Here is a 13,912-nt window from a genome sequence, read left to right as displayed (position 1 = left end):
GTGACCCCAAGAGGACCAGAATTCAAGTTCCCTGAAACACTCACTGCCTGTGTACATGACAACAGGCTGTTGATACCGTACTTACTGCTGCCTTCTCAAAACGGGTTTAAGACACTTCTTAAAATGTTTTCCTCCCTGGGTGAGTGATATGGCTCACTTGGGGAAATGTCTGCATCATCACACAAGCTCAAAAACAGCAGCTCAACCTCTGAAACCCTCCATAAGGGGGATATGTGAGTTCAGCAGGAAGGAAAATTTCCTGGAAGCTCATGGGGCCAGTGTAGAACAGAACAAGAGAGACCCTGTCTCAAGAAAGAGGAAAGAGAACACCAGCTCTTGGAGGTTGGCCTCTGACCTCACACTCACATGCACCTTACTCCCCACCCCACCCCCACATACAAACATACATATACACTCATATATACAAACACATACACACAAACAGCAACAAAACAAATCAAAACATTTGAAAAGTCTTTTGTTGGCAGGTATAGGAAGGAGACAGTATGGTTGACATCCTCCTACATAGGAACAAGCTGAATATCCATTGGCTTCCTCCTAGACTGCACCATAAACTAGAAGAGTGTCACCCTAGGAAGCTAAGCAAGACCCAATGAAAGGAGAAGGTGTACATCTACATAAGCCTTTCACACAAGAGACAGAGACAAATTATCACTCTTTCGAAAAACTAGCATGAAAGTACCACAGTTTTATAAAATTAATTCCAACTACCTAGAAGTATATAAAATATAAAGGTCACTACCTAATAAATGACACCAAGTGGTTAACTAAGTGATCATCAGTAAAACTGGCGTTTGTCCTTCCCACACTTTTAGAGACATATACATAAGCAAGTATCATTTTATATAATAATTGTATTAGTTACTTTCATTGTTCTCACAACCAAGGACTCAACAGGAAGCAACGTAGAAAAGAGTAGATTTGTTCTGGCTGATGGTTTGATGGGATTCAATCAATTCTGATGGGGAAAGGCAGGACATCTCCACCCACTGGGGATCAGGAAGCAAGTCAGCACACGCTGGGCTAAGGTACGAATCTCAAGGCCCACCCTCCAGTGATGGACTTGCTTCAGGTAGGTGCCACACCCCACAGGGTCCACACCTCCAAAAGAGCGCCAGGAGCTGAAGCCGAGTTTTCAAACAGATGCACGTGAGGGGCATTTCACATCCACACCCACTCTCCTTTTCTTCTGAACTATGGATTCCTAATATAATCCTGAAATTAATGTTTCCTACCACATTCTCAAACAGGGGAGGAATGAAGCTTCACATCAAGTGAAATATCTATAAACACTGTCCGAATATGCCATGAAATGACCATCACTTCTTGATTATCAGTGGCCAAGCAACATGGATGAGTGCCACACAAGACCACGGTGCTCCAAGAGCAAGCAGTGCCTGCCATGTTTTATAAGGCCAAGCAGCTCAGAAATATCGTAACCCTGTGGCCATCATTAGCACAAAGTCACATTTGTGGCCATATCTGTGTCCCAAGTACTGCCCTCTGGTCCTGTATGTTCTCAAGGGTGCTGGTAACCACAGGCATGAGCAATGAAAGGGGTTCATTTAGGGTTAACAAGCATTAGGACATTAATCCCACTTCATAGATGACAATACTGAGACCCCAAATTTTTCCAAGAAGCCAGTCACAAGGACAACCACACATTCTCAGCTGTCACATCTTCCTACTCCTGCCGAAGTAGTCTGTGACAATCCTATTTAACACATGTCTGTTTTAACCACAGATACCAACAGGGAAACTTAAAACATCCATAGCGCACAGACTGAGTCAGGTCCAGCCCAAGAGAAGAAAAACCTTGATGATCTTCACTGAACATCTTCATGGTACAGGATTTCTACCCACTTGGAACTACTGCTCTCTTGGTATAACTGGAGGTGTAGAGACCTTCCTGGATGTTTACAATCTTGACAGGAAATTCAACCCCAAAGCCCACCAGGAAAAGCCTCCATGATACCCTCCAATGATTGCTTGAAGAAGACCAGACAAAACTGAGCAGTGACTGGATGAATGTTGTTTGGAAAAAGAAATATGGAATCAATGAAACAAGCACTCATGATAACAAATGGCATTGAGCATACAGTGGGTGCTACTCAGAATTTTTCTGTACCCCTTTAGTTTAATAACCTTTTACCAACCTCATCTTACAGATGAAGAAAGAAAATAGGATTCCACTGGTGACAGCCACCTCTATTTGATAACACTTTCCGATAAAGAGCAAGGGAGAGAAAATCCTAGGGCCTTAGTAACTGAAGCTGTGGCCAAGGAAAAGTGCCAGGACAGGAGACAGATTTGGATTCGAAATTCCCCATTGCCAACCCTTAAAAAAAGTAAAATTAACCTCAGTAATGCAACCAACCATCCTGTTTTGCAAGGAACAGGGAGTTCCTCATAAAGTAGGATTTCCAGTGCTAAGCCTGACGGAGCTGATGCCTTCCTTACCAGAGTATTTGATTAGGCCTCCCATCATTAAAAACACACAAAGTCTTTATGACATTTTCAGTCTAAAACGGTTCTTTTAATGCCTTCTCTAATCATCATTAAAAGTACTAAATAACTTTTTCAACATTCTGCTCAAGAAAGATGAAGGACTTGTGGACAGATGAAGACCTGTTAATTGTTGGTTTTCAATCTTCTCATCTACCAGTACAATCAAGAGTCTGAGCAAGAAAGGACTCATATTCTGGGCTAAATTTTGGTCTAGTAACTCCAGCTGTGCTTTGATTTTTCTTTTCTAATGTCAGGTAGGATTACTTTTTAAAGAAGGAAAGAAAAGAAAATCCTATGTCAGGAGTAAATTCAAAGAGATGCTTCTTAGAAAATCTGGTAGCAATCTTGTTGGAGTTTATAGATAAGGACTAAATCTAAACCTCGTTACACTGGGTGAGAAGCCAGCTCTAAAGCAGGTGAGCTTCATAATGGCAGCATCCAACTCTTACTTATTTTTGTCCCTCACTGTGGCACCTTGCAAAAAAACTTTGTTTTAATTGCAGTTTTAATAAGTTACACTTAAAGACAATACCAGTCATTTGGTGCAATTATTTACCTATAAATAAACTGATGTCTGGGGAAGGGAAATTGATCAAAAGGAGTTCCTGGAGAAGAGCTAGTCACAAAGCTGAGCTGAGACTAACCACATTAAGAAGGAAAGGAAAAATTACTTAATTAAGGTGAGGCCATACCCATTGCTACCATTAAGTCATACAAAAGAAGACAAAGGGCCCTACTATCTATCACCGGTCTCCACAGAATGTAGATAGGCGTGAAGAAAGTGAATGCTTGAGGAATCCAGAGCAAAGTAAATGTGTAATGCTTCAAGTAGGAAATACAAACTAGCTATAGGAATGCAGCAAAACTCTGCCATAACATATTGTAATTTTTCCAAAATCAAGGGAAATTTTAGGCTCAGTGTCTCACAAATACTTTATGGTTACTTAAAATTTCTATTTAGACAAAGGGTAATGTTTTTAACGTACCCAAAATAGATATCATATTGCAGTCAAGGAAGATACTCAAGCTCCTACAACCTACCACAGGCTGCCATAATGCGAGGCCAGCAACCTGCAAAGCCACAGCAGGCCCTTAGATGACTAGGTAAGGCTGAGGCAATGGTGAGCCACATTCCTGACAAAGCGCGCCTTCACACTGCCAGAATAACCCCGGTTTCTCCTATCAACCATCATCAAATGTCTTAAACCAATCACTAGATCAGACAGAGAGACAGTTACGTAGGTAGACAAAATACAGATGGCGACAGACAATTGACAGAAAAAATAACAGCTATCGCTAGAAAATACTATTAACAGATGATAAACAGGTAACCTAAGTGATAGATAGTGGTAGACCGAAATAATAAAATAACAAATTTTTTAAAATATATAGATGTACAGTAGATATAGACTAATAATAAAATAATGATAAATAATTACATAATAAAAAGTAGGTAGATGGTGGGAAAATAATAATGAATGATAGATGTTAGACACAGATAACAAAAGGTAGTAAATGATGATAGGTAGATAGATAGACAGACAGGAAGGGAGGGAGGGAGGGAGGGAGGGAGGGAGGGAGGGGGAGGGGGGAGGGAGGGAGGGAGGGAGGGGGAGGGAGGGAGGGGGAGGGAAGGAGGGAGGGGAGGGGGAGGGAGGGAGGAAGGGAGGAGGGAGGGAGGGGGGAGGGAGGGAGGGGGAGGAAGGAGGGAGGGGGGAGGGGGGAGGGAGGAGGGAGGGAGGGAGGGGGGAGGGAGGGAGGGGAGGGAAGGAGGGAGGGGGGAGGGGGGAGGGAGGAAGGGAGGAAGGAGGGGGGAGGGAGGGAGGAAGGGAGGAAGGAGGGGGGAGAGAGGGAGGGAGGAAGGAAGGAAGGAGGGAGGGAGGGAGGGGGAGGGAGGGAGGGGGGAGGGAGGGGAGGGAGGGAGGGGGGAGGAAGGAGGGAGGGGGGGAGGGGGAGGGAGGAAGGGAGAAGGAGGGGGGAGGGAGGGAGGAAGGGAGGAAGGAGGGGGAGAGAGGGAGGGAGGAAGGAAGGAAGGAGGGAGGGAGGGGGGGGGAGGGAGGGAGGGGGGAGGGAAGGAGGGAGGGGGGAGGGGGAGGGAGGAAGGGGAGGAGGGAGGGGGAGGGAGGGAGGAAGGGAGGAAGAGGGGGAGAAGAGGGAGGGAGGAAGGAAGGAAGGAGGGAGGAAGGAGGGGGGAGGGGGAGGGAGGAGGAAGGAAGGAAGGAAGGAGGGAGGGAGGAAGGAAGGAGGAGGGAGGGAGGAAGGAAGGAAGGAAGGAGGGAGGGAGGGAGGGAGGGAGGGAGGGAGGGAGGGAGGGAGGGAGGAGGGAGGGAGGGAGGGAAGGGAGGAAGGAGGGAGGGAGGGAGGGAGGGAGGGAGAAAGAAAGAAAAATGTCACGGCTGTGAGAAACAGCGAACGCAGAGGCACCAAGACAGAAGGGCCCGAGGGCTCTCAGGTGGGGGAGGCAAGCTGAGTGGTAATGAAAGGGAAAGCCCACCGTGGAGCCACCTGAGAGGAGCCCGCATTCCCAGGTTGGAGTCCAGTGACAGGCTGCACAGCTGTCTGAGTTGCCATTACAAACCTTTTTGTTGTTGGCCTTGTTGAGAGGGTTTTTTTCCTTTCCTTCTTTCCCCCAAGAGAAACACACACACACACACACACACACACACACACACACACACACACACACACGGTATAATTTGACCCTTCAGAGTTTCCACGGCTAGATCTAAGATCAGTTCTAAGCTTACGTGACTTAAAAACTATCTCAGTGTTCACAGTTCACCAGTGGACTCCTGTGGGCAAGAGCAAACAAAAGGATGTCTACATAGCCAAGCAATGGCTGAGCTTTCCAGTCACTTCCCAAGGAATCTGGGCAGAGAGCGGCATTCAATCTGCCTCACTGGAAACAGGATCCAGGGTTCTCTGAGACTCTTTAACACAAATATGAGCCTGCCAAAGAAAGCGAAAAGGATCCTAAACTATACCACGCACAAGTTTTATAACATATTTAAAGGAAAGGGAATAAACGGAAACAATAAAAAGAATATTTGAAACAAATACATATTTATTGTTCAGAAAGCCTATCATACTAGCAAAGAGAAGACAGATTCACCTACAAACAAACCTCCAGCTTGCGCTCTCTCAGCATGCCCTCATAATCCTGAGCAGATTCTCAGGGAAGGCCAGCAGGAAGTTCTTAGGAACGGCTTACTTAGCACTACCATTTGCAAAGACATTTTTGGTCTTTCTTTTCTTGTTGTTTTTTTTGTCTGTTTGTTGTTTGTTTGTTTTCCAAGCCTGCTGTTTTGTTTTCCTACTTTGTATAAACATCATCCCAGGTATGTTAAGTGGCTTTCTAGAACATAGTTACAAAACATCATCCCACTATTTACACTAATATCCAGGCAATCAAGGAGAACACCATTTTATTTAGTTACTGTTTCTGAATTGGAGACATGTGTGTGTGTGTGTGTGTGTGTGTGTGTGTGTGTGTGTGTGTGTGTGTGTGTGTGTGTACGTGTAGGTGGTGGAGGCTACTAATTTTTTTAAAAAACATAAAACAATTCCTGGAAGAAAGTTTGTGACTTGGGCATGCCCTGGGTTCAATTCTGCCAGGAATAAAAACAGCCAACAAAACCCTAACCTCCATTCCCTCTCAACTACACAATAGTGTTCAAAGACATTCAGTCATGCCATGAAAGACCAGTGTTGGACATCGGAAGGGGTCTCCTACAGAATGGGCACCAGGCCTTGAATAAACAAGAGAGATGGTGACCTTCTGCCCCTTCCACTGAAAGCCTGGCACGTCTGCGGCGGAGGACCAGACCAACGTTGGTGTGTGACCAGGTGCTGTGACGTCCTTCCTATGGGTTTCTCCTGTACTTTCTCCTTAAATAGCGTACAGCTTGACACGAACTCCTTCGTATCAGGGAAAGAAAAGTAAAATTCCCGAGACCGACTGTTCCGCTCCCCCTTAACCCCTTGTGCCCCATATTGTTCAAGTCTTGCAGAATGCAGCCCACGTTTCACTAGTAACAGGAGAGAGACAATGGATTTAGCAGTAGCTGGACAATTAGTGCCAATTAGGCCTATTTCCCAGCTGAATGTAAAGGCTTTAGTGGGGTGAAGTGTAAGGAAATATTGGAGAAATTTTAAAGAAATATTTCCTCACGGAAGTTAAGGATACACGGTAAAGAAAACTGAAATGGGGTGAGAAGACACTGCCTGCCAAATTCACTGTGTGGCATTAGGAAAATACCTTTCCCTCTCCAGTGCTACCTATAAGTGTGAGCATCTTATCAAAATCTTCCAGAAGCTCTGAAGACCTAATGTACTTTCGTGGCTGAATGTGCTGTAAAAATCTGAATAGTTGTGCAGATGCAAAGGGTTTCTCCTGGGCTACATTTGAAACCACAGATACCCATCTGTTTTGGAAATCATTGCCTTCCACTCCCCCTAGCAAAATGCTGAGGGAATAGTTTTCTTTCCCTTTGCTTCTCTTTTCTTGATTGTTATTATTTTTTTCTTTTCAACATTCATGAGAAATACTTACATATGTACATGTGGCGGCTGGAATCTGCTCTGGTTGATGTTGTAGTGTGTGAATGCCTGGGTGGGGTTTGAGCTATACTCATCCACCGTTATGGTAACTTTGCCTTGAGAAGGGATCCCATGTGCCATCCTTCCTCCCTATAGGCATGAGCAATTCACAACTCTCTGGAGCAAAAGCGGGAAGCAGGCATGGTGCACTTCAGCCGACCTCTGAGTCCAAGGGTCTACTCATCAATACTGCTGTACGTTCTAGAAGAAAGCAAAACAAAACATACATATGTGTGTATGTGTGTTTATATATTTTGAAAAATAAGAATGAGTAAGGCAGTTCTAAAACACATTAAGTTTAGGATCTAATACAAAAGTGGCTTAAATCTGAATCACATACTATTTCCTCGTGAGTATCACTGTTGCCTACTCTTGGCAGCATGTCCCTCAGAGTGGACTCTACACCCTTTACGGCATCACTAGATGCTAGTGAATCGTCTCAATGGAGTTCAAGCTAAGAATTCCTCTCTAATTATAATTATGGCACTTAACTTGAATTGCAGAAGGGCCAAATCCACAGTTGCCATGGTGTCTAGCTATAAATGGTTTGTGCTGGAAGATTCCACCAAGCATTCCCTGCTAATTGAAATGTTTGGTTCTTACAAAATTGGTATCGCATTATACAATCACTTGAAATCTTGATGCTTCGACGAGCCACAGGACACAATGACGGAGGCAAACTCAAGGTTCTGTGCTCATTAACAGACAAGGGTGTAACCAGAGAATGCACGTGATACACATGTTACCCTCAAGTTTGTCTGGCAGACACTTTCTTAAACACGCAATGCTTGATACACATCCCATCTTCTCTCTGGCTAACCATGGTGCACTTTCATTCAATGCTCTAGTCACTCAAGGGAAAGCCAGAGGAGCACAGGACTGGTCAGTCACTTTATAACCGCGGCCTCCCTCTTCCCTCCCTAAGGGAGCATTTAGGGAGGGCAACCATTACATCTGTGGCCTCATTCTTGGTGCTCTGTAATTCTTACTAGTTGGTCTAATTTCCTTAAGAAATTTCCAGCAGTTCTGCTTCCTTTCATAAGTCAGTGTATTAGTTGCTGCACGGGGTACAGAAATGAAGATCGGTTTCAGTGGCAGATGGTTCAAAGATGGAGGGAGGCAATCCCTTGCGTGGAACCTGCCGCCATCAATGATCAATTGGAGGAGGTAGGAGGCACCACATACTCCTTGGCTAACCCTTGGCTAACCCTTGGCTAACTTGTACACTCCTATCCAAACACTCTAACAGAATTCATTTGCCATGTGCACTATTAAGCTCCAGAAATCTTAGCTGCTATCTCAAATAAAAATATTTAGAATAATAAGATTAGATTGAAATTTGGCATGAAACACCTTAAAATATCGAACAAAAGGCAGATGGCCTGCCATAGGCCACTTATTTTATATTTTGCAACCCAGGGCTCCTGTAGTCCTCCATATGCTAGCTGGACTAAGAAATTCCACAGTGTTCTACTCAAATGATTGCTTTTTTCACATCAGTAAAGCAAGCTAGGTCACACCCACCTGGCCTGTGTTCCCAGAACATTCCCATAGCCAAGAAAAGAGGCCCTGGTGTTCTGGCATTTTTAACAAAATGTCGCCTTGGGTTCTCTTTCTTCTTCCTGACTTCATGGGAGGTATGACTCCCTTAAGCACCAGTTGATAAGTGATCTGGCTAGTAGGATTAACTAAATTAAATCTTGCCCTGCTCCTCTGATGTAAGATATCTGTAAAGAACTGCTTCCGAATCATAATGTAGCAGTTTTCATACTAAGTTTGCAGCTGTTTCCTTAATTTCCTACACAATTATATTTTACTGTTATTTTGCATAACAGTAAAACACAACACCTGCTTCCAATTGCAGCCCTGTTCTAAGTGCTGTCTCTTTTGAGACACAAAGTACTGAGACACAACTGAAGCGCAGGGCTGCATAATTGCGTGGTGCTCAAAAGTAAATACAAATGAAAACATCTTCCCGTTACAGAAATGACTGTCATTAAAAAGAATGTTAGCCATCAAAGCACAGAGGGGGAAAATACACATTTTCAGAATACGAGAACTCGGTGTTTGCATAAATTAGAGAGTAGTATAAAAATTACTTAGCAATTCTTATTTTCCTCCCATCAATGTCTATTGTGTGAGGTACTGAACATTTCAGAGGCAACAGAAACCAAATTCATGTCTAGACCACTGTGACCTCAGCATAAGTATCTGCACCCCTGGCCAGAATCTAAATGTTTGGGGAGAAAACTTACTGATTAAACTAAGAGGGTATAGACCAGAAATAAAAGACACCCTGAGTATTTACAGTAACTTGAAGTGGTTGGAAGGGCATCCTGTCACGCTGAAGCCAAGACGAGGCAGAACTCACAGGCCAGATTCCCACTTCGAAAGTCCACTCCATCCTAAACTCACCCTTCAGTCGGCATACACCTATGTCTCTTTGCACCTCTGTCCCCAGCAAGGCAAACAATACCTCTCCATCAGCAAGCCTAGACCCCTGGAATTCTGAAGGGCTAAAATGGGTGGCTGGCATCTCATTTGAATTCATTTTTGCCTTGTTCCCTTTCAAATGTTTTATCGAAACAGTGCACCTGCCGGGTCTATCTTCTTTAATCTGGAGTCCTTTGAAGGAAATGTCAGACTCAGGCAGAGAGCTTCAAAACTTTCCCAGCACCTTTACAGACAAGTCAAGAAAAGGCTTTTTTTTTTTTTTAAATGCTATGCTCAATTCCACCCACACCTTAAAATGAATATATCCTAAGACTGGTGTGTGGGGGATTTTTTTTTTTGAGGGGTGGAATGGGGGCTCTTAGTGACAAAACCATGCACAAAACCACTTCGCTTCACATGAGATTTTGGGGGAAAGCCGGAATGATGCACGGACCCCATCTTAACCTTCGAAGAAGCTGCATCACCTTGCTTCAAATCTTCAGACTGTAAAACTCTCCCGACCACATCCTCTTCACACAACAGTTAAAGGGAGCAGCTTTCTTCTTTTAATTTTATACTTCAATGCATGTTCTCCACAAACAAAGGCACCCAGTACAAGATGCCAAAATGCCTAAAGAAAAATCTAAACAGGACTGTCACCGCCAGGCATTCACATTGGTGTTAGAGTTTCAGTTTGGAAAAAAAAAAAAAAAAAGCCCACGTGAGTCATTGAGCATTTCCTAGACAGCAGTCACTTCTGTCCCTTAAGCTGCAAGACTGGAAATTTTCTTTTCCAGGAACCCACTTGGAAAATCTCTTAAAGTCTGCTGGCAAGGAAGGGATTAAATACTGAAGGCTTAAATAACTGTCTCCACCTCCTAGACATCAGAAGTCCGATTTACCTAAACTTTCAAAGCAACAATTCCTGACCTCTCTACTCAACGCGCCGCCCAAGCCAAGCCCAGGAGAAATGAGCCTTGGATTTCGCTTTCCTTGTTTAAATAAGGATGCTCACTTGAATCAGAAAGATAGCCGCCCCACCAAGTGGGTGGAGGGATTTTTGGAGCTCGCCCCCGGTCCAACCCGCCAAATTTTATTCTCTCTTCCCTCTGCTTCAGGGATCCAGAACCTTCTTAACTCATGCCCCTCTTTTATGCCCATTTCCAGTTACTCATCCCCCACACGCGGGAGCGATGCCTTCCCAGCGGTGGCTCCGCTAGTTTATTTTTCTGGAGATACTGACAAAGTTCCACGTGCCTCTGTCCACTAAGCTCCCTCCCTTCCAATCACACTTACACCTGAACTTGTCTCCAGCACTGCTGACACCCAGCTGGCACATTCTTTCGGAGAGGGAGGGCACGACTTTTCTCCTGAGCCTCTGACAAAGCGTGGAGTCTATATATGGTGGGGCGAAGGGGGGCGCAGAATTCTCTACTTTGGATTGGTTTGTTTGTTTTAAATGTAGGATGGGCAGATGGGGTGGGGGTTACAGCTACTGCACACACACACACACACACACACACACACACACACACACACGCACACTCGCCCTGCCCTGTCAGCTCTCGCTGCCTGGTCCTGACCATAACTCTCTCTTCATTCCTCAGGCGCCGAATACCCGGCTGCCAGGGCCACCGCCAGCGGCGTCCGCACTAACGACTCTAGACTCGCTGCCCCAGGGTCGGCTAAGCATCTCCCCCCCATCTTCCTCTCTCCCAGCCGGGGAACGACTGAGGATCGCTGCAGGACACCGGCTCTGACGCCGCGCCATCCTCGGTGGGGGAACAGAGCCTCTGGTCTGGGACGCAAGCCTCCGGAGCGCGCTGGCATCTCCGAGCACACAGACAGGAGCCCGGGTCCGCACCGTGAACAGCCGCCTCCTCGCTCTGTGTCCCGGAGCTGCCAGGCGTCTTCCCCGCAACGGCTGGAAAGGGAAGGGACCCGGCTTATCAGGCTGCTACCGCCTTGCCCCCTCTTTGGAAGTCTTTGCCTTCCAGTTAAAGTTATGTTTGTTTTCCCCACCCTGACCTGTTAGTGTCTGTACCATCACAAATCAATTACACATTTTTCATGACTCGCATTCGCTCTTAATTCCGGGTGTGTTGGGGGGGGGGGGGGCGCTATAAATCAACCCCACTGATCATCTTTCCATGCTATTTTCTTGCTGGGGGATCTCAACGCCCTCTAGAACCTCTAGGTTTAAAAAAAAAAAAAAAAATGCTCCCTTCACCTCCTAGGCCGCAAAAACCCGGAATTCGAAAGATTTTTAAAGACAACCTTGTCACATGTAAATGTAAATAGAAAAAAAAAATTAAAAAGAAAGAAAGAAAAACCCAACTCCTGCTTAGGTAGAAAAGAAATTGGGCGGCCCCGGTTACTTTTCCACGCTACGGTACCCCGCCTCCCAGCCCCCTCGATCTGCAGGCTGCGATCGCCGAGACCGGAGAGTGAGGTCGGGGCGCGGGGGCCGGCTGAGAGCTCCGCGCGGGAGCACTGCGCGCGCGGGCGCCCCGAGCACAAAGCTGCGCCGAGCCGTCCGGCCACAACACCTGGCCCGGGGCCGCCGGGGCCGCCGCGGGCGCACGGGGCTCGGGCCGACACAATGCACGCGGGCCTAGGCCGGGGCAGCGGCCGCCACGACCCCGAGACTTTCTAGTAAACAGATCGGACTCCCCGGCCCCACCCCCATCCCCGCCGCGAGGCTTCGGCTGCGGGCTTTCGCCGACAACACCCCCCCCCCTTCCTGAGAAATCGGGGCGGAGAGGGGGCAGGGAGGTGGGGGACCCCGAGAGGTCGGTGGCCGAGGGCTAGGGGGAAGGGAGAACAGGGAGCGAAATGGGGAGTGGGAGGGAGGACAGCTACGGAAAGAAATTCGTTCTCGCTTGGGGGTTGCAAATCTGCTCTCCCCGGGTCCTCGAGTGCTCACTCGGCCAACCCCTGGGTCGGCGGGGCCGCCGCGCTCCGCAGCCCCCGCGCCCTCGCACGCGCCTCTGACAAGGCACCTCTCACCCGGGCTCCGCTTTGTGTGTGCATTTTTTTTCCCTTCCTCTCGCGCCCGGCACCGGCCGCCGGCCGCCTCCTCCCCCCTCCCCCGCCCTCCGCCTCCCTTCCCCGGGCGGATTACCTTTCCCGGGCTGTGCTCCGGGTCCCCGGGATGCCTTCAGCGCCCCGTGTGCGGGCGAGCCATCGCCGAGCCACCCGAGCCGGCTCGGAGCAGCGCTGGGGGCGGCAGGGGCGAGGGGCGCGGGCGGGCCAGAACCTTCGACCCCGGAGGTCCCCGCCGCCGATCCAGGGCCTGGGGGGTGTGGAGCGGGGGCGCGGTGCGAGCGGGGCGCGGGGTCGCTGCGGGGGGAGATGGAGAGGACCGGCGCAGCCTCGATCTGGGGAGAGAGGGAGCGAGGGGGCGAGGAGAGGCAGCGAGGGCGCGGCGAGCGAAGGGAGCGCGAGCGGTGCAGTGACAGGGACTGCCACTGGGGTCAAAGGAGCACAGCTCCAGGAAGCTGGGCCGCCCAAGCGCCGCTCTCTGTGAGCTCCCCGCCGGGACCCCGAGCCCTGTACGCCCCTGCGGTAGTTCCGGCCCCCTCGAGCCCCCCACCCGCGCCCTGAGGCCGCGGGGTTTCCAGGAGAGGAGGGAGAGCGGAGGGCGAGGCCCGCAGGCTGCTGGTGCTCCTGGGTCAAGCAGGCGGCAGGAAGCTGAGCTGCAAGTTCATCACCATGTGTGATCGGCGTTCAAATGATAGGGGTCCGGGAGATGGGGGCGGGCCACGGAGAGCCTGGAAAATAGGGGAGCCCCCCAGATGGGCGTCTTCTGCAAAGAGAACACCAAGCCCCCGCCCCCGACTCGTGAACCTGCCAGGCTCTGTCAGAGGTCCTGGCACAGCTCCAAGGCGCAGAACTCGCTGCAGGGGCAGGAAGAGCGGCTGGGGCACAAGGATCACCCCAAAGGGGACGACCCCAGGGTCCCGTCCCTCCCCTCTGCTGATCTGAGGCTTTCCTGCGGGGTATCAAGGCTCCCTTCTCCTCAAGCTTCTCAAAGCGCCAGACACAAACACACACCTCTCTTTGGCTCTACAAGGTTGTTCCTGAGAAAGAATAGGCCAATCCAAAGACAAGGTTTTTTGACCTTCAAGAATTAAGACAGGTTCTGGATAAGAAGGTGAAGTGAGGCAAAGGCTTTAATTGTTTCCAATTTTTTGCCCCCCATCTCCCCTCCCCCTTTGAATCACATTTTCCCTCTCCCAAAGACATGCACTTCAAGAACCAGTTTAAAATCGAAGTTACTCCAATTTTCTCTGCTGCTTTGGAAACCGGGGGATGGGGGTGGAGGTGGGACACTAGGAATTGTATGCAA

The 13,912-nt window shown here is 48.3% G+C and overlaps 1 protein-coding gene across 3 annotated transcripts in view; it reads right to left on the bottom strand.

Annotated features, from left to right (window-relative positions):
• The window catches only part of Mpped2 (metallophosphoesterase domain containing 2), a 181,755-nt gene extending 168,195 nt beyond the window's left edge, over positions 1 to 13,560 (bottom strand). The window contains exons 1-2 of one of the 3 annotated variants that reach the window (XM_036186053.1): positions 12,686 to 13,560; positions 7,082 to 7,329 (exon numbers count right to left, since the gene is read on the bottom strand). In XM_036186053.1, coding sequence (XP_036041946.1) covers positions 7,082 to 7,209 — 128 coding nt within the window. In that variant the 5' untranslated portion in view covers positions 7,210 to 7,329; positions 12,686 to 13,560. Of the gene's footprint in view, positions 1 to 7,081; positions 7,330 to 10,857; positions 11,024 to 12,685 lie in introns of those variants that run through there. The other 2 variants (XM_036186055.1, XM_036186054.1) reach the window with 2 other exon arrangements.
• Positions 13,561 to 13,912: the final 352 nt, after the last annotated feature.

The sequence above is a fragment of the Onychomys torridus genome, chromosome 4 (genome assembly GCF_903995425.1).
Source record: "Onychomys torridus chromosome 4, mOncTor1.1, whole genome shotgun sequence".
NCBI lineage: Eukaryota > Metazoa > Chordata > Mammalia > Rodentia > Cricetidae > Onychomys > Onychomys torridus.
Note: the sequence above shows the minus strand (reverse complement) of the source record. Positions and strands in the feature narration are given on the sequence as shown.